Raw genomic sequence first — 20,884 nt, forward strand, 5'->3', positions numbered from 1 at the left:
TTCGAAAGCACACCAGTGCAAGTAGATAAATAGGTACCACTGCAGTTGGAAGATAAACAGTGTTTCCGTGCGCTATGGCTTACGTCACGGTGTCCTGTTGCACCAGAAGCGGTTTAGTCCTGCTGGCCACATGACTCGGAAAGCTGTTTGTGGACAAACGCTGGCTCTCTCAGCCAGTAAAGCAAGATGAGCACCGCAACCCCATCGCCACCTTTGACTGGATTTAACCATCCAGGGGTCCTTTACCTTTTTACCACCAGGGTGGCAGCCCCCCCCAACAGGTCGCTATGCCACCTTCGGTGGGGCAGGGGTCCCTGTAGAAGCTGGAACCTGCACGGTTGCGCCCCCTCAGCATTTTGCACCCAGGGCCATGGCACCAACTATCTCCACCACCACTGATGCAAAACAAGCTTCCAAAGTAACATGCTGGTTTCACCCTGTCAGTGAGCTGGGTGATGCTTTTGGTCCACACTGTGAATGTTGATTTGGGAAAAGTAGGGGCTGCGTTGGGACGCAGGTGGCGCTGTGGGTTAAAGCCTCAGCGCCTAGGACTTGCCGATTGAAAGGTCGGCGGTTCGAATCCCTGCGGCGGGGTGCGCTCCCGCTGCTCGGTCCCAGCGCCTGCCAACCTAGCAGTTCGAAAGCACCTCCGGGTGCAAGTAGATAAATAGGGACCGCTTACCAGCGGGAAGGTAAACGGCGTTTCCGTGTGCGGCTCTGGCTCGCCAGAGCAGCGATGTCACGCTGGCCATGTGACCCGGAAGTGTCTCCGGACAGCGCTGGCCCCTGGCCTCTTAAGTGAGATGGGCGCACAACCCCAGAGTCTGTCAAGACTGGCCCGTACGGGCAGGGGTACCTTTACCTTTACCTTAGGGGCTGCGTTTCAACTGGTTTTTAGACATGCTCCCCGACAGAACGGGGAATGCTGCCCGACTGCCTCATGGTATTTCTCCCTGCTTTCTCCTGTCAAGTTCGGGCAGGTTTTCTCAATTCCAATAACTTTATTGTACTAGCCATTGGCCATGGCAAATCTGAATCAAAAATAAATACACGTAAAGAGATTTTATCCATTCTGAAGGAAATCAGCCCTGAGTGCTCACTGGAAGGACAGATCCTGAAGCTGAGGCTCCAATACTTTGGCCACCTCATGAGAAGAGAAGACTCCCTGGAAAAGACCCTGATGTTGGGAAAGATGGAGGGCACAAGGAGAAGGGGACGACAGAGGACGAGATGGTTGGACAGTGTTCTCGAAGCTACCAGCATGAGTTTGACCAAACTGTGGGAGGCAGTGGAAGACAGGAGGGCCTGGCGTGCTCTGGTCCAGGGGGTCAAAAAGAGTCGGACACGACTAAACGACTAAACAACAACAAAGAGATTTTGCTGCGCCACAAATCATAATCTCTAGATGTGGGCGTCTCCCAGTTCAATGCTATATTGTCCAGGGGCTTCTTTCTCATCTTTTTGGCCGCCAGAGCAAAAAGGGCAACTTTGCGAGTCACTGGAATGCTTACATTGCTAAGAAGTCATTGGAGCTACTCTGCCGGGGAGAGACATCATTCCTATATGGGCAGTAGGGTGAGAAATCGCCCCCTGGGTCCAATGTATAGGTCTGGGCGATATATCAATATATCGCCCAGGACCAGCAGATGGAGTTCTGAGAGAAAAGTCTGGTTAACACTACAATGCAGAAATTGAATGAAATACAGTGTATAATTTGAGGAGAAGCAAACAAGAGAGGTTTTGCCTTTTTTAGGGCAGGCCTTGTCTATAGCAAGGAGACATTCAACTAAACATACAGAGGAAAACTCCTGACAGCTACATAGCCAATCAAAGCATGTGCTACCTGAGATGGATCATGCCCCTCTGACTGGTTGCTAGGCAACACTTCAATCACCAAAACCCTCTCGGTTGGCTGTCTGACAATAAAATTAACCTTTAGGTTACTCACTAATTGACCTTTGCTGCTATACTTCCACATTATGCTTTTTTATTTGTTGGAAGCCACCCAGAGTGGCTGGGGCAACCCAGTCAGAGGGGTGGGGTACAAATAATAATAATAATAATAATAATAATAATAATAATAATAATAATTAGGAGGAGGAGGGGCAGACCATGATGTCGGCTTCACACAACTGGTGAAACCACCACCACTCCTGAGTCCCTCTGCTAGTGGCGTCTGCTAGATTTCCTTACCTCAGCTGAGCACTTAAGGGAGACCACATATACAGAGTCTGCCTTTATACGGCACCCTGTTGTCTCACGCATCCAGGACGGCGGAGGGCATAGCTTGAAAACGCAGCTCAGTAAACGCAAATCGCAGTGAGGCTGGCTGGAGACTCAACAGGTAACTGGCTCTAAAATGGACCCTTTTTAGAAGGGGAGAGCATGTCAAGGCTTTGATCGCTGGGCAAGCTTTCTCAGCCTTGGGTCCCTAGGTGTTGCTGCACTACAACTCCCATCATCCCTAGTGAGAAGCCGTCAGGGATAATGGGAGTTGTAGTCTAGCAACAAGTTAAGAAAGGCTGGATTTTGCGGGAAAGGCGCTCTCTAAAGTTTAGCACCCGTTCTTCTGAAGAAGCCAGCTCTCTGAAATATCCCATACACAACATTCCAGTGCAAACACACTTTGCCAATAGCCATCAATAATAATTAAACCTTTGAGAAGCTGCCTGTCCGTTTTAATGTCCATATATAGACAGACATGCATACACAGCGTGCCTGACTAGGTTGAATGACACAGACGTTTCTCAGGGTTGAGGAAATTCTCAGGAAAATGACAGGGCTGGAATGAGTCAAGAGAATTTGTGGCATTCCTGAAGTACATCCACCTCCCTCTATTTTTTTGAGTCGAGTTCCTTGTTTTGCTCTCCCCCTTTGAGCTAATTTAATAGACCCTTAGTCACAGGCTTTTGTTAATGTAGCACATTTTGGTCCCTGATTAAAATACTTCTCTCTCAAGAGCTGTTTGGGTGGTTGCTTCACTTCTTGGACAAGTTTGTGACTTAAATTCGGCTTTTCTGTGCTGCTAGCGATTGAATGAAGAGGATATGCTGCCAGCTCCACTTCTTGGAAGTGATTCTGCAACAATAAAACTAACTTTGACACAGAAATTCACGGAGTTTGTTCCAAAGCTTTGGGAGAGAAGAGAGGAACAACAGAAGCGTTGTGCAACTATTTACAATGACATTAAAAGAGTTCACGCAAAAAAAAAACGTATCTGCAGTTCCTCCCACCCCACAATAGTTTTTCTGATTACTCGTGGTTATATATTAGCCCAAGAGTTGCATAATCTTGCACAATAATTGCTCATCTCCATTCAAAAAAAAAAAAAAGAGGAGGGGAAGGGAGGGAGAAAGACGTTCTTGGACCATGAACCCAACTCTTATGAGCTGATCTGGCAGAATATGAAACCTTCACATAAATCTCCTACCAGGAAAGGAATGGATAGCCAAACAGCAGGCAGGAGCTGGCACAGAAGCCGGAGAAGAGGAGAGGGGCTTTGGAAGGAAGAAAGGAAGAGGAGAGTCCATGATGAGCCAACCGGAAGTGCTCCCCTCACCCCCCCGGATGGAAGGAACTGCTGAGAAACTCCTAGCCCTGACATGAGAAAATACACCAGACACATAGGCGCCGACTCCATGGGGCCTGAGGGGGCCCGAGCCCCCTCAAAAATTCGTTTGGGGGGCTCCGCCCCCCCAATAATTTAAGAAAATTATTAGTTATATTATGCTTTGTAAAATCACAAAATTATGTTGGTATTTTTTATTTTCCTTGTTTGACGATAGTTACCTTTTAAAATACATTCAGTAATGAGTTAAAACAAAGCCACTCCCGATCTAGAGAGGGGGTGGGGTTGCGGGCTCTCGACCCATCAACAATCCCACGAGAAGCGGGGATTCCCCCTAGCTCATTAATATTCACCGCCCACGGCGGCAGCCAATCGGCTGCCGCAAAGGGCGGGCCCTCACAGGTTCACTTAAGGTCGGGGCAGCCCGGGGCTCGCCCCTTTCGTTCCCCCAGCAGCAGCGGTTTGGAGGTCTTGGGCCCCCCAATATTTTTTATAAGTCGGTATGGGCCCCCGCCCCCCCAATATTTTTTATAAGTCGGCGCCCCTGACCAGACACTTGCTGCTTTTGCTGCAACACAGAAGTCCATTACCGTTAAATTTCAGCCCACACCAGGGGCGTAGGGTGGGGAGGGCTGGGGGGCCGAATGATTTGGGATCCCTGCCCTCCCTGATGCTGGGGGCCTCTGAGGCCTGGCCTTACTGTTGAATGGCCACCAAGGCTGGCTGGGCCCTTGAACCTTCTGTGCCCCACACCTGCCCGGTGGCAGCGGCAGCAAGGGTTTGGTTGGCATAGCGGAGGAGGAGGAGGAGTTTGGACTTGATATCCTGCCTTTCACTCCCCTTAAGGAGTCTCAAAGCAGCTAACAATCTCCTTTCCCTTCCTCCCCCACAACAAACACTCTGTGAGGTGAGTGGGGCTGAGAGACTTCAGAGAAGTGTGACCAGCCCAAGGTCACCCAGCAGCTGCATGTGGAGGCGCGGGGAAGCAAACCCGGTTCACCAGATTACAAGTCCACCACTCTTAACCACTACACCATGCTGGTTCTCCACCGGCGGGTTTTATTCGCCCTCTGTGCCCAAGCCAGGCACTAAGTGTGTAGTGCATGCAGTACATGGCATGAGTGGCGCTGTGGTCTAAACCACTGAGCCTCTTGGGCTTGCTGATCGGAAGGTCGGCGGTTCAAATCCTTGCGATGGAGTGAGCTCCCGTTGCTCTGTCCCAGTTCCTGCCAATCTAGCAGTTCGAAAGCACACCAGCGCAAGTAGATAAATATGTACCACTGCAGCGGGAAGATAAGCAGCGTTTCCGTGCGCTCTGGCTTACGTCACGGTGATCTGTTGCGCCAGAAGCAGTTTAGTCATGCTGGCCACATGACCTGGAAAACTGTCTGTGGAGAAACGCCGGCTCCCTCGGCCTGAAAGCGAGATGAGCGCCCCAACCCCATAGTCGCCTTTGAATGGACTTAAGCATCCAGGGGTCCTTTACCTTTACCTTTAAGGGTGTGAGGAAATGAACTCTCTCCCTCCCCACCAACCCCAGCCTTCTTGCATCGAGCAAGAAATTCCAAAAGAGCTTTACAGTGGTACCTCGGGTTACATACGCTTCAGGTTACAGACTCCGCTAACCCAGAAATAGTACCTCAGGTTAAGAACTTTGCTTCAGGACGAGAACAGAAATCGTGCAGTGGTGGCACGGCGGCAGCAGGAGGCCCCATTAGCTAAAGTGGTGCTTCAGGTTAAGAACAGTTTCAGGTTAACAACAGACCTCCAGAACAAATTAAGTACTTAACCCGAGGTACCACTGTATAAGCACATTCAGCTAAACACGATTACAGGCCCCTTTCAGATCTTCCTATGTGGTGCAGGAAGCAGGAGCAGAGCTGGGGAAATGTACACCTTGCCATGTACTTTATTTGTTCAAAGCGTTCTAGCTCACCCTCTGTGCAAAGAATCCGTGGCAGGGAATAGTGAAACCTCTATTAGAATATGAGGCATGGCAATAAAACAGGCAGGCAGATGGAATGCCTCCTATCAGCACATCCTGAAACCATAATAAAACATCCCATTCCAACAGGAGACCAGAGTAGGCATTAGCCAAATTTCAGAGGGTTTCAAATTTCATAGCCAGAGTGCCACCACTGAGAAGGCCCTCTCACATGTCACAGCATCGTGTAGCAAGTAGTGGGATGCTTAAAAGGGCTTCCTTAACAGATTGGGAGGCCTATAAGGGAAAGATCTTAGGTATTTGAGTCTTCCAGGGCTTTGTAAGTCATCAGCGAACCCTTGCATTCAGACCAGAAATGTACTGGCAGCCAGTAAAATTATTTAAGAACCAGTGAAATGTGGCCGCAACTGGCTGTCCAGCCAAACAGCTTCATTCCACATACACTGCGATGTTGCGTCATCCTCAAAAGCAGCCCTACGTAGAGCACATCACAGTAATCCAACAGGAGATTAATCGCAGCATGAAATATTGTGTCCAGGCTACCATTGTCAGGGAATAGCTGAAGCTCGTAAATGTGAGAAATTGCAGTCAAACAGAACTATGTGCGAGTGCTAGTTAGTGCATGAAAGGGTTAAAACAAAAGAGCTAGTTTCCTAGACTCAGCTTGGCCATGATCCCTCTTCTCTGATGAGATGAAGTGAAGTCTCCTCTTCCTGTACTCACTCCCTCTGCACCATATAACTGACCAAAGGAAGACATGCCTAAGCAAACTCCAAGCTTAGAGCATGTGTTTGAAGCTATCTTGCTGTATTTTCTACCTGTGCTCTCCTTGCCGCTGCTTGGATAAATGCATGAATCTGACCTTTGGAATGTTTTGTAAGTAAAGCATTTTAAACTTACTTAACCGTGTGTGCTTTGTTCACTGCAAGAGGGGCAGAAAGAGAGGAGTGCTGTATGCAACTAAATGGGATAAAAGGGTCTAACAACTTACATTCCTAACACCTTTGTGAGTTTAAACTCTGCTACTGGGAGCTCTTTCCTGTTGGAGAGGGAGTTTAGCCCTGGGTCAGAGGGATTCATATTTTTCCTCCTACAGTAAACCAACCATAGCTGTGATATGTGCTCATTTGATACTTGAGCCAGGCAGATTTCATTCCTCCAATCCAACTGCTACTTTACCTGCCCACGGTCAGAATTATTTCATCTATGCAGCCCTTGATTTTGTTCTGTGCTTCTAGGTGAGTCATGCTTTCTGTATCTTCCCCATCAATGGACATGATAACATCTCCAATGCATAAATTGGCAGCTGCAGCTTTGCTGCCAGGGGTTACCTGCAAGAAGAAGAAAAGAGATAAACAGAAATTGTCACCAAAGCAAAACTCAAGGCCCCAGGCTGTTCTTTGTATACTGGTCCTGGCTTGTTTCACAAGAGGAACTGGGAGCTGGCTACGAAGAAACTAGCAGAATGCCTTTGAACATTTAACAGAAAGGCAAAAACATAAAAACTGTAAGTGAATCACTCGTAGGCATCTGTAGTACAGTGCTAATTTTACTGGTCTACCTTATAGGGTTATTGTAAAGGATCAATGAGATACTGTCTTGTTTCACACACCATTCTACAAAAACGGTGACTTTGTGAATATTAACAAGCACTGAAAGTTCGGGTTCCCAGAGGGATCACAAGCTCTTTGCTCCTAATTCCGCTGCTGCACTGCACTAAGATTTGGGCTTAAATCCTTGGCTTAGCGTGTCATCCTAACCCAGAGCTGTCCCAGGCAAACCATGGTCCATAAACCATAGGACAAGTACTAATGACAGCTCATTGGGCTTGCCGATCAGAAGATCGGCGGTTCGAATCCCTGCAACAGGGTGAGCTCCTGTTGCTCTGTCCCAGCTCCTGCCAACCTAGCAGTTCGAAAGCACACCAGTGCAAATAGATAAATAGTTACCACTGCAGTAGGAAGGTAAACGGCCATTTCCGTGCGCTCTGGTTTCCATCACGGTGTTCCGTTACACCAGAAGCGGTTTAGTCATGCTGGCCACATGACATGGAAAGCTGTCTGTGGACAAACGCCGACTCCCTCGGCCTGAAAGCGAGATGAGCGCCGCAACCCCATAGTGACCCAGGGGTCCTTTACCTTTTACCTTAAGCTGCAGAAAACTAAACCACGAGCCCAAGTTCAGGCAACCCACTAAACTAAGTCAGGGCTTAGCTCAACCGGTAAAGGAGCAAAATGGCCACAATCTCCTCTTGCAGAGTTTATGCACTCACACTAAAACTGTGGTTTGGGTTACATCAACTCTACAAAATGAACGGGCAGCTCCATGAGTGCAGAGTATCAAGACCATTACATAGCAGACTTGCAAACTAACGACAACAACTTTAATACTTCAGAAAGGAACCAGGTGATAGAAAAGAGGAATGAATTAAGTTGAACGCAAAGATTTTTGTAAGCTTTTTATAATAAAATAAAATTAATAAATTAATAATAATAATAATAATAATAATAATAATAATATACTTTATTATTTCTACCCCACCCATCTGGCTGGGTTTCCCCAGTCACTCTGGTCAGCTCCCAACAAAACAGCAATAACAATAATTAAATAGCAACAACAAACATTAAAAACTTCCCTAAACAGGACTGCCGTCAGATGCTTTCTAAAAGTCAGATAGCTGTTTATTCAGATAGCTGTTTATTTCCTTGACATCTGATGGGAAGGCATTCCATAGGGCGGGCACCACTACTAAGAAGGCCCTCTGCCTGGTTCCCTGTAATCTCACGTCTTGCAGTAAGGGAACCGCCAGAAAGCCCTCGGAGCGGGACCTCGCTGTCCGGACTGAACGATGGGGGTGGAGACGCTCCTTCAGGTATACAGGACCAAGGCCGTTCAGGGCTTTAAAGGTCAGCACCAACACTTTGAATTGTGCTCGGAAACGTACTGGGAGCCAATGTAGGTCTTTCAGGACTGGTGTTATATGGTCTCGGCAGCCACTCCCAGTCACCAATCCAGCTGCCGCATACAAGAGGGTTTGAAAATCCTACTTAACCCTCACAGGACCCCTTTAGCTACTTATTCCTTGACATTTTCCATTTCACAAAGCATACTTTCATTAGAGCATGGGTAGGCAAACTAAGGCCTGGGGGCCGGATCCAGCCCAATCGCCTTCTAAATCCAGCTTGCGGACGGTCCGGGAATCAGCGTGTTTCTACATGAATAGAATGTGTCCTTTTATTTAAAATGCATCTCTGGGTTATTTGTGGGGCATAGGAATTCATTCATCCCACCCCCCAAAAAAAATCATCCGCCCCCCCCCCCCAAGGTCTGAGAGACAGTGGACCAGCCCTCTGCTGAAAAGGTTTGCTGACTCCTTTAATTAGAGCAACCTTACTCTAGGGTAGATTCTTATTCTGTTGCTTGAATGAGAACTTGCACTGAAATCTACTTTCACTGGCCTTAAAGAGAATGTGACAGGATTCCTACATTGCAAGGGGCTGGACTAGTTGACTCTATGGGCCCCCTTAAAGGTAAAGGGACCCCTGGCCATTAGGTCCAGTCGTGGCCGACTCTGGGGTTGCGCTGCTCATCTCGCTTTATTGGCCGAGGGAGACGGCGTTTGTCCACAGACAGCTTCCGGGTCATGTGGCCAGCATGACTAAGCCACTTCTGGTGAACCAGAGCAACGCGCGGAAACGCCGTTTACCTTCCTGCTGGAGTGGTACCTATTTATCTACTTGCACTTTGATGTGCTTTTGAACTGCTAGGTGGGCAGGAGTTGGGACCGAACAACGGGAGCTCACCCCGTCGCGGGGATTCGAACCGCCGACCTTCTGATCGGTAAGCCCTAGGTTTAACCCACTGTGCCACCCGTGTCCCTTAGGGGCCCCCTTACAACTCTACAATTCTATCCTTCTATCCTCTCTGCCTCCATCAAGGACACTTTCTAAAGGAATTTCTTTGCAAACAACAAAGCAGTAACAGGAAGACCTAGCAGCGCAGACACAACTCTCATCTACTCCCCAGTGGGAGAAAACAAACAGCAACGTAAAACTGGACTAAAGGAAAAACGAAAACCCATCAATCAACCGGCTCGTTTTTTAGTTTCCCCTCGCTTTGGCTTTCACAATGGAATGATAGAATGAGTGGGAGACCGCGGTTAAGAAAAGCACATTCATTCGCAATGAGCCATCTCTGAACTATGCATACCCGTTTGCCATTCCTAACAAAAGAGATCCAAACATTTAGAACACGAAACATGGCACAGAAATGTTGGGTGCTTCTGGCTCCTGTGAATTATGGCCATCTTGGCCTTCATTACTTTTCACGAGGGTAGAAACTTAAAAAGAAAAGTAGTATTTAAATGCAGTACGAAGGGGGTTCACGTTTCTGAGCTGTGTCTGCTGAAACCAGAGGGGTTCTAAAGGTAAAGGTAAAGGGACCCCTGACCATTAGGTCCAGCCATGGCCGACTCTGGGGTTGCGGCGCTCATCTCGCTTTATTGGCCGAGGGAGCCGGCGTACAGCTTCTGGGTTGCATGGCCAGCATGACTAAGCCTCTTCTGGCGAACCAGAGCAGCAGACGGAAACGCCGTTTACCTTCCCACCGGAGGGGTACCTATTTATCTACTTGCACTTTGATGTGCTTTCGAACTGCTAGGTTGGCAGGAGCAGGGACCGAGCAACGGGAGCTCACCCCGTCGCGGGGATTCGAACTGCCGAACTTCTGATCGGCAAGTCCTAGGCTCTGTGGTTTAACCCACAGCGCCACCCACGTCCCAGAGGGGTTCTCAGAGCCATAAAACTTTGCCACACTCCAGTTTCCAACATAAGATACAGATTTGTGCTGTACTTTTGTACTGTTTTATTGTTAGCCGCCCTGAGCCCGGCTTCGGCTGGGGAGGGCAGGATATAAATAAAAAAAAATTATTATTATTATTATTATTTATTGTTATCACTGACAAGATGCCAATTATTTCATTCAAAGCAATGTCATTGGGTGGCATAAACTGTCACCCTCAGATGCTGACTTGCAGATCCGTTATTACGCCAAATGTTCCATAGAGATGACCCACTAGAATTCATTCACCTTCTTCTTTTACGGAAATAACACCTGATCACTTCTTTGTCTGGCCAACATTTTCTCTAGTTGTCTCCATGTGCACTTGAAAGGTTCCTGAACTGGTGAAGGTGAGATGTGCTATATGGGGATCAGGGTTTTCATTTTTGGAATAATAAATTTTCAGAGTAGTTTTCACAGTAATATCAAAAATTACTGACTTGGTTATACTATTAGAAATAGTACATAGACTGATAATTATGAATTTATTGTGATGCTTAATAAGTGAACTGTTTATATTTGGATAACTTTTCTGCTGTACTTTAATGGAGGGAGAAAAATAATCATTTCCTTAATAACAATTTGAACAATTTATTTAACTAAAGCAATAACATTATTGCATATGTATCCATGTTTGTTAACTGATGTGGTTAAACTTTTGTGTTTTTGTTTTTTTAACTTAGACTGATTTTTAGCACACATGAAAAACTTAAAACAAATCCTTATTTCCTGATGAACAGCATTTGGATTATAACAAAACTTAAATAGAAAACTATCTTTAGAAAGATTTTTCTTCCAAAAGCATCTTATTTTAAAAATCTGGTTTAAATAAAAAAAAAATCCATTTTTTTAAAAAAACCTTTTTAAAAAACCATTGATTTTTATCCACCCTGCAAAGCACCATGATTGGATGGCATAGACTGTTATCCTCAGATGCTGACTTTGAATGGTTCTTTGCAGATCCCTTATTACCCCAAAGCAATATTCCATAGAGATGACCCACCAGAAGTGGAATTAATTCACCTCTTTCTTTTACCAAAATAGCATCTGATCCCTTCTTTAATTGCCTGGCCATCATTTTCTCTTGTTGACTCCATGTGCAATTGAAAGATTCCTGAACTGGTGGAGATGAGGTTGGAGGATGGATGGTGGCTAACAGATTAAGGTTGAATCCTGATAAGACAGAAGTACTGTTTTGGGGGGACAGGAGGCGGGCAGGTGTGGAGGATTCCCTGGTCCTGAACTGTGCCCCTGAAGGACCAGGTACGCAGCCTGGGAGTCATTTTGGACTCACAGCTGTCCATGGAGACACAGGTCAAATCTGTGTCCAGGGCAGCTGTCTACCAGCTCCATCTGGTACGTAGGCTGAGACCCTATCTGCCTGCGGACTGTCTCGCCAGAGTGGTGCATGCTCTGGTTATCTCCCGCTTGGACTACTGCAATGCGCTCTATGTGGGGCTACCTTTGAAGGTGACCCAGAAACTGCAATTAATCCAGAATGTGGCAGCTAGACTGGTGACTGGGAGCAGCCGCCGGGACAGCATAACACCGGTCCTGAGAGATGTGCATTGGCTCCCAGTACGTTTCCAACCACAATTCAAAGTGTTGGTGCTGACCTTTAAAGCCCTAAATGGCCTCGGCCCAGTATACCTGAAGGAGTGTCTCCGCCCCCATCGTTCAGCCTGGACACTGAGGTCCAGCTCCGAGGGCCTTCTGGTGGTTCCCTCACTGTGAAAAACAAAGCTACAGGGAACCAGGCAGAGGGCCTTCTCGGCAGTGGCGCCCGCCCTGTGGAACGCCCTCCCATCAGATGTCAAAGAGAACAACAACTACCAGACTTTTGGAAGACATCTGAAGGCAGCCCTGTTTAGGGAAGCTTTTAATGTTTGATGTATAACAGTATTTTAATTTTTTTTGGAAGCTGCCCAGAGTTTGTTGTTAGCCGCCCTGAGCCCGGCTTTGGCTGGGGAGGGCGGGGTATAAATAATAAAAAAGTATTATTATTATTAATTATTATTATTATTATTATTATTATTATGAGATGTGCTTGATGGGGAGTTGCCTTCAGGCCTCAAGCCCGATGGCAGACCAACTCTGTGTTACAAAGATGTCTGCCAGCATGACACTGAGGCTGGCAACATTAACCCTGTATGTGGGAATCCCTCACAGACGACCGCAGTGGCTGCAGACAGACAGCCTGGTTGTGTGTCCACAACAGTGACCAGAGGAGAAATGGCCACTGGAAGGAGCACAGAGAGAAGAAAAGCCTTGGTGCATTTGCAGCGGCAAAAGAGACACCTTCATCTGCCCCGGCGGCAACAAAACATGTCTCTCCCATATTGGTCTCTACAGCTATTTGTTGTTGTTGTTTAGTCGTTTAGTTGTGTCTGACTCTTCATGACCCCCTGGACCAGAGCACGCCAGGCACTCCTGTCTTCCACTGCCTCCCGCAGTTTGATCAGACTCATGCTGGTAGCTTCGAGAACACTGCCCAACCATCTCATCCTCTGTCGTCCCCTTCTCCTTGTGCCCTCCATCTTTCCCAACATCAGGGTCTTTTCCAGGGAGTCTTCTCTTCTCATGAGGTGACCAGAGTATTGGAGCCTCAGCTTCAGGATCTGTCCTTCCAGTGAGCACTCAGGGCTGATTTCCTTCAGAATGGATAGGTTTGATCTACTTGCAGTCCATGGGACTCTCAAGAGTCTCCTCCAGCACCATAACAAAAACATCAATTCTTCGGCAATCAGCCTTCTTTATGGTCCAGCTTTCACTTCCATACATCACTACTGGGAAAACCATAGCTTGAACTATACGGACCTTTGTTGGCAAGATGATGTCTCTACTTTTTAAGATGCTGTCTAGATTTGTCATTGCTTTTCTCCCAAGAAGCAGGCGTCTTTTAATTTCGTTGCTGCTGTCACCATCTGCAGTGATCATGGCAGGCATTATAACTCTCCAAAGGTTGAATCATCTCCATTGTCTCCCAAGCTATACAGATGCTAATAGTAAACTGCTTAACTTACATGACCAAAATCATACTTCTAATTCAGTTTTGTTGTCACTGATTCCCCCCCCCCCTTAAACAAGCATAATCTGTGTTTTCACCATAATAAATACAGTCGTGCCCTGGATCTCAAATGCCCTGGCTCCCGAACAAATCGGCTCCCAAATGATCGAAACCCAGAAGTGAATGTTCCAGTTTTTGAACAATTTACAGAAGCCTAACATCCAGCGTGGCTTCTGATTGGCTGCAGGACGCTCCTGCAGCCAATTGGAAGCCACACCTTGGTTTTCGAACTGTTCCAGGAGTTGGACGGACTCCCGGAACACATTCTGTTTGAGAACCAAGGTACGACTGTAGTTTAAAATTCAGATGAACGATACCTTCAAAAATCCCTTATAATATTCTTTTTATTCGTTACAAGGACCACCAGCATACAGAATAATGAGAGTGAAAACTGGTCTTATCCGCCAAGTATTGTATACAGTACTGGACTATAATAAGCACAAGATAAGGTGGCAAGACTATTTTGTTTTTACATCTAAATTAAACAATAATGGCAGTCATTGCCAGAAGCTGGAATAGTATTTGACTAAATCATCTCCCCATTATTTCACAAGCCGCACCCACTGTTTCCTTTGGCAAGCTGGAAACTGTTCCAGTAACTCTGCATGTGAAAATAGCTTTCCTGTTTCTAACCTCCAGCTCTTTTAAAATGCTGTAGTAGAGGTGTCTGCAAGCATGGCTTTTTTCTGCTGAACAATAAATAAATGAAATAAAAGTGTCCTGCCATCCCAGCACACAGGAGAAGACCCAGCACAGAGCTCTTGGGTCATTTGCTATAGAAGCAGCTAACTTGCTCTATAGAGGCAGTTACCATCTTCAGGGTTTGCCAGAGGACAAAAACAGCCATTATGGGTTTGCATACTGTATCCATTTAAATCAGGCAGCCCCAGACTCGGCCTCCAGATGTTTTGGGATTACAACTCCCATCATCCCTAGCTAACAGGACCAGTGGTCAGGGATGATGGGAACTGTAGGCTCAAAACATCTGGAAGGCCGAGTTTGCCTATGCCTGATTTAAATGCATGGAAAGAAACAACTCCCTATGATCTGGCATTAGCTGGGCTGAAATAGTAGTAGTAGTAGTAATAATAAATAATAATAATAATAATAATAATAATAATAATAATTTATTTATACCCTACCCATCTGGCCGGGCTTCCCCAGCCACTCTGGGCGCCTTCCAACAAAAAATTAAAATACAGCAACCTATTAAACATTAAAAGCTTCCCTAAAGAGGGCTGCCTTCAGATGTCTTCTAAAAGTCTGGTAGTTGTTGCTCTCATTGACATCTGGTGGGAGGGCGTTCCACAGGGCGGGTGCCACTACCGAGAAGGCCCTCTGCTTGGTTCCCTGTAACTTGGCTTCTCGCAGTGAGGGAACCGCCAGAAGACCCTCGGAGTGGGACCTCAGTGTCCGGGTAGAATGATGGGGGTGGAGATGCTCCTTCAGATATACTGGACAGAGAGCTGGACCATAAAGAAGGCTGATGACCGAAGAATGGATTCTTTTGAATTATGGTGCTGGAGGAGACTCTTGAGAGTCCCATGGACTGCAAGAAGATCAAACCTCTCCATTCTGAAGGAAATCAGCCCTGAGTGCTCACTGGAAGGACAGATCCTGAAGCTGAGACTCCAATACTTTGGCCACCTCATGAGAAGAGAAGACTCCCTGGAAAAGACCCTGATGTTGGGGAAGATGGAGGGCACAAGGAGAAGGGGACGACAGAGGACGAGATGGTTGGACAGTGTTCTCAAAGCTACCAGCATGAGTTTGACCAAGCTGCGGGAGGCAGTGGAAGACAGGAGTGCCTGGCGTCCTCTGGTCCATGGGGTCACGAAGAGTCGGACACGACTAAACAACCAACACTTTGAATTGTGCTCGGAAACAATAAAAATTACACATTCAAGTGATAACAAAATCAGGGTGGCTCAAAAAACCATCCATGAGTGGGGCAGTCCTTCTGAGGAAGGTGGGGCAGGCAGAGGCAGAATATATGCCCGCGCTCCCGAGGGCGGCGTAGCACAGAGGGTGCCCTCCCAGGCGCAGGATAGCTGTTCGGGTGCCTGGAGCAGTGCGCATGCCCTCAGCCGGGGGCGTAGCAAGCCGCTCAAGGGGGTGGAGCAAGCCCCGCATGGCGGATATTTGGGACGCCACCCACCTGCAACCTGGCAAAGTGGCACAGCTCCCCCCTTACCCCAACGGCTCGAGGTAGGCTTGGGAGTCGCCGGCGGGCGGCGAACCAAATGTCACCCCCTCAGTGAGGGCACCTGGGGAGATCCACCTTCACCAGCACCCCTTCCTCTGCCCCTGGGGGCAGGGGGGTTGAAACAGATGGGCTTTTGGGTCACTTCCCAACCTAAAGTTCTACGAATCCACAAGTTTCACCAATCGTGCCTCTTCTTACACAGCTGCTTGCAATGATTCTTCAACATCAACTTCGTTGGACTGGTCATGTCGTGTGGATGCCTGATTATCATCTTCAAAGCAACTACAGTGGTAACTCGGGTCACATATGCTTCAGGTTACATACGCTTCAGGTTACAGATTCTTCTATCCCAGAAATATTACCTTAGGTTAAGAACTTTGCTTCAGGAATGAGAACAGAAATCGTGCTACGGTGGTGCGGCAGCGGCAGCAGGAGGCCCCATTAGCTAAAGTGGTGCTTCAGGTTAAGAACAGTTTCAGGTTAGGAGCAGACCTCCGGAACGAATTAAGTTCTTAACCCGAGGTACCACTGTACTCTATTTTGAACTTAAAAATGGAAAACGTGATGCTGGTGATCAACAAAAGAGGTTTAAAGACTGTCTTGAGGCAAGTCTAAAAAACTATAGTATAAACACTGACAACTGGGAAACACTGGCCTGCGAGCTCTCCAGTTGGAGAACAGCCTTGACCAAAGGTGTCATGGGTTTTGAAGATGCTCGAACTCAGAGGCCAAGGGAGAAACGTGCTAAGAGGAAGGCACGCTTGGCAAACCCTCAATATGATCAACTCCCAACCCAGAAACCTATGTCCCCACTGTGGAAGGACGTGTGGATCCAGAATTGGCCTCCACAATCACTTATGGACTCACTGTTAAGACCGTGTTCATGGAAGACAATCTTACTCGGCTACGAGTGATCACCAAAGAAGACGACTGAAGAAGCATTGGACAGTGTTAATTTTGGGGAAGTAGCTCGGCAACTTTGTCGCTCTTGCGTCTCTCACTTTCGTACGGACTGCATTCATATTTATTCTTGGGCAAAATGGATCTTCTTTTAAATAAATATTCCTTGCTGTTCCATTAACCCAATTCAGAGACATGGGTTTGAGGAAGAGGAAGGGTCTCTCACCCATAATTCCCTGCCAGGCTCACAGGGCTTTAAGCTATCAAGAAGTAATACTCTGTGCATCACTTGAGCCTAATAAGATGCCCTATGGAACCTCTTCTGTGTCCAGTGGAATTCTGGACCACCTGTGACTCCTTTCCCTTTCTTCCATATAAGGGCTTTATTATATTTTTGATTTGGGAAAAGGAAAGGGGCTGTGGCTTCCAGAAAATGGCTTCACGGGCCAAGTTTGGCCCATGGGCTGGAGGTTCCCCATCCCTTCCTGTGCCACAAAAGTCATTTTATTCTTTTTTTCACCTAGGAAGAATAGCAGCTCCCCATTCTTCGGACGGGGAACAGAGCCCAAGGTACAACTGAATTGGACTATGCACCAAGATTTACCAGGCGAAAACTGTACTCATTCAGCTACCCATTTGGAAGGTTTTGTGTGGCAACCCACCAAAATAGTGCACCTATTTTATGAAAACATATGCAGAATATAAGAAGCCTTGTTTGTGCGGGTTCTCTTTTTTATTAAACAAAAAAACACCCTGTAGATTTCTGTGGAGCAGACACAAAAACAGCATAGGGCTTCTATCCTAGCAGAGAGAAATTGGTAGACTGTGTCAGACACACACAAAAAACAACTCCCAAAGCAAATGTTCACCCTTTTTTCATTGTTCCCTTTGCTAAGAAAAATGGTTTCGAAACCAAACTGCTAGAGGGAGCCTGCAAATTACTCCACGGCAGATCCCATTTTGGAAAGTATGTGGTTAGGCGCTTAACAAAAAAATATGGATTTGTTTTCCGTAATCAAAACCCCTGTTTTGCTGAAAGGACTTTGACAGAGAGCTGGGCTGCTCCTGAGAATGAGATCTGAATCAGGGGCCCATAACCTTATTTGAACATCATACCCAGAGCTCCATAATCTACTAGCAGCCTGGAATTCCAGCAGCAGAAACTAACCTTTTCGCCTCTGGCTATTTGAGGCTGGGAAAGAAAAAGAAGGGAAAGGTGAGCTCCTATTCACCCTTCCTGAGTCTTAAATAACCCTGCTTTTAAACTGGTGGAAGATCTCGCAGCACTGCTGCTCACTTGGAATCATGGTGATATATTCCTAAAAGCAGGCATCATTTTCTGAGAATAAGCTTCCCAATGTCTGATGTCAGAGCGGTCTTAAGGATATCTGGCGCCGTGGTGCAAAGCTCCCTCCGGTGCTCCCCCTGCCATTTCCCAGTTTTTTAGGGAGGGCGGCGCTGTCGGCGGGGCTGGAGGAGGTGACCAGCAGCTGGAGGGCGGCTCCTTTGGCGGGCAAGAGGCAGAGACTGGACGCTTTGTGCCGCTGTGGCCGCGGCAGGCAGAGGCTCCGAGTGCGGCGCTGCTTCAGCGCGGCATGGTGGAGGCGGGCAAGGGGAGTGAGCTGATGCCAGGAGGCGCCGCATCCAGCCTCCACCTCTTCCCTGGCGCCCTCCAGGCCTTGGCGCCCTGCACCCCTATGGATAAGACGCCCCTGTCTGATGTATCTCCTTGGGTTAAAAAGGTAAAGGGACCCCTGACCATTAGGTCCAGTCATGACCGACTATGGGGTTGCGGCGCTCATCTCGCGCTATAGGCCGAAGGAGCCAGTGTTTGTCCGCAGACAGCTTCTGGGTCATGTGGCCAGCATGACTAAGCCGCTTCTGGCGAACCAGAGCAGCGCACGGAAACGCCGTTTACCTTCCCACCGGAGTGGTACCTATTTATCTACTTGCACTTTGATGTGCTTTCAAACTGTTAGGTTGGCAGGAGCTGGGACCGAGCAATGGGAGCTCACCCTGTTACGGGGATTCGAACCGCCAACCTTCTGATCAGCAAGTCCTAGGCTCCGTGGTTTAACCCACAGCGCCAAAAGCATTCCTCAGTTGAAGGCATTATGAGACAACTACATTCAATGTGGGCTAGGGAGAAACCAGAGAAAATTAGGAGATTTGCTGCAGCATAAGCTTTTGCAAGTCACTCCATGGACACTTCTGGCACAATACATCATTGTAAGTTTCTTTAAGGTGCCACAAGTCGTGTCATTTAATTGTAATGTTTCCAAAAAAAAATCATTTTCAGATGGTGATATCCAGTGTTACATCATACTCAGAGCAGAATAATGGAATCAGTGGAATTAAGCAACTTAAATCCACCAATTCCAGTGGGTCTTCCTGGAGTATGACTGTCATGCAAAAAATTAAATGCTAGAATTGATTAGCTCAGGCCACCCTAAATCTGTGAGTACCAAGGGACTGGAGTTTTTGAAAAAGCTAATTGCTTTTATTATCAGTCAATAAAGGTGGCAGAGTGGGTGCGAAGAACAGTCAGAAATATACATTTTTCCTACCAGAAGGATGGATGAAGTATTTAAAGCGAGTGCATCATTACCCTAACGAAAATGTGCAGGCAGGAATATCCAGACACTGACCAATACTTTGTCAACCGTGCTAGCTGATACCTGGGGGGGGGGGGCTTCTTTCAACCCTAGGGACAGAGATTAACCCCCACCCCACCTGAGCACAGTCAAGCAGCTGTTAATGCAGCACCAGCCACTCCCCAAGTCTCAAGTAGGTGCGGCACCTCTCAGAGCTTTCCTCCTTCCTCCAACTTTGGCAATCTATCAGGCAAGTGCAGACAGACTCCGGGGAAGCTGAAGGAAGCAGCCACCGCAACAACAAAAAGTTCAGTCCCCATTTAAGGGCAGAAAGCTGTCACTTTATTTCAAATACCATTGTGATCTGTAACATGCAGGCTGCAAAAATTTGGGGAAATACAGGATGTTGGGTTTTTTTAACCACCCATGTGGACGCATCACCTCCTAGCTTTTACTTTTGGCATTTGCTTTCACCCTTCCAAGTGCTAACACGCCTCGGATCATCAGCCCGATATCTGCAATGGATTTGAAAGGGGATTAGACAAAATCCCAGGAAATTCCAAGGAGCTGGGAGCATTCCTCGCGATTTTATCAATGGATAGCTAATCGACACCTCCAGACTCACGGGCACCACCGCGCGCCTCTGAGCACCAGCTGCCAAGGAGAAAGGGCCGGGGAAGGGCTGCTGCCGGCCGGCTTCCCAGCGCCCCTTGGCCGGCAGATCCCGGCCCCGATCCCGGATTTCTCTCCTTGGGTCCCCCAACCCGAGGGACCCCTGCTGAAGATTCAGAAGAGCTCAGATTCAAGCCCGTCTCAGAACTGGAACGTCCTTCCCTAAAAAGCGATGGGATGGGGACCCGAAGGATCCGGCTCGAGGCGCAGGAGTTGCAGTTGGCGATGCAGGGCGTTCTGCACATGTTCAGAGGCGCTCTCTCCCTCCCGCTCCAATCCCAATCCAGGTTTCTCCCGGAAGGTTGGGGGCTCCCTGCTTACCCTGGAGATGGTGAGCGGCTGCTCGAAGTCTTTGCCCCCCACCAGGCGGAAACCCCAGGGCGCCGGCCCCTGGAGGACGATGCGGTGGGTCTTGCTCATGGTGCTTCGCCGCAGGCTGCGCGATCCAGCCGGCGCGGCGGGGCTAGGCTGCTCCGCCCCACCCCGGGGCGGGGACTCGGGCGGGCCCTGAGCAGGCGCCGAGCTGGGAAGGAGCTACTCCCTGCCTGGCCTGGACAGACTGACTGACTCCGCCCCGGGACGCGCGGCGGGGAGGAGCGCGGCCAAGGGCTCTTTTTTGCGCGTGCCCGGCGTCACCTTACCTGATGCTGCCTTGCCAAAGGAACAAAGGAGTCCGATCCGAAGCCGCGCCCTTTCCAGCCGGCAAGCAACTTTCCCCCGCACCCGGATCGTTTGGATGCGCGCGGTCGGTTCCAGGAACGCACGTGGAAGCAATTGTGCGCAATTACGCACAAGCAATGTTGAAGACAACCTGTGGCCACGCAGCCAAGGGGGGCGCCCTGAACTAGAAATTTTGGCACAAGCAGTTATGGGGTTGCGGCACAAGGGTGCTTCTGAGCATGTTCATCAGCTCATGAGGGACACGTGCAGCAGAGGGAAGTGACTGCAACGCCTGCAGCCCAGCTGGTGCCAAACGGTATTGCTCTGCTTTCATGGGCGTAGCCAGCAGGACAGCTGCCCCCACCCCAAATCAAATAAATAAGTAGAAATTCTTAACTGACCAATTGCATCACAGATAACTCAGTTGTGCGCC

General features: G+C 48.2%; 1 protein-coding gene across 3 annotated transcripts in view; it reads right to left on the minus strand.

Annotated features, from left to right (window-relative positions):
- Window positions 1-20,347, minus strand: part of PDLIM1 (PDZ and LIM domain 1) — a 39,860-nt gene extending 19,513 nt beyond the window's left edge. Inside the window, exons 1-2 of one of the 3 annotated variants that reach the window (XM_083738487.1) lie at window positions 20,113-20,347; window positions 6,693-6,844 (exon numbers count right to left, since the gene is read on the minus strand). In XM_083738487.1, the coding sequence (XP_083594613.1) occupies window positions 6,693-6,844; window positions 20,113-20,211 (251 nt within the window). In that variant the 5' untranslated portion in view covers window positions 20,212-20,347. The remainder of the gene's footprint in view (window positions 1-6,692; window positions 6,845-20,112) is intronic. The other 2 variants (XM_083738486.1, XM_083738488.1) reach the window with 2 other exon arrangements.
- Window positions 20,348-20,884: the final 537 nt, after the last annotated feature.

Source organism: Podarcis gaigeae (genome assembly GCF_964106915.1).
Source record: "Podarcis gaigeae genome assembly, chromosome: 5".
Taxonomy (NCBI): Eukaryota; Metazoa; Chordata; class Lepidosauria; order Squamata; family Lacertidae; genus Podarcis; species Podarcis gaigeae.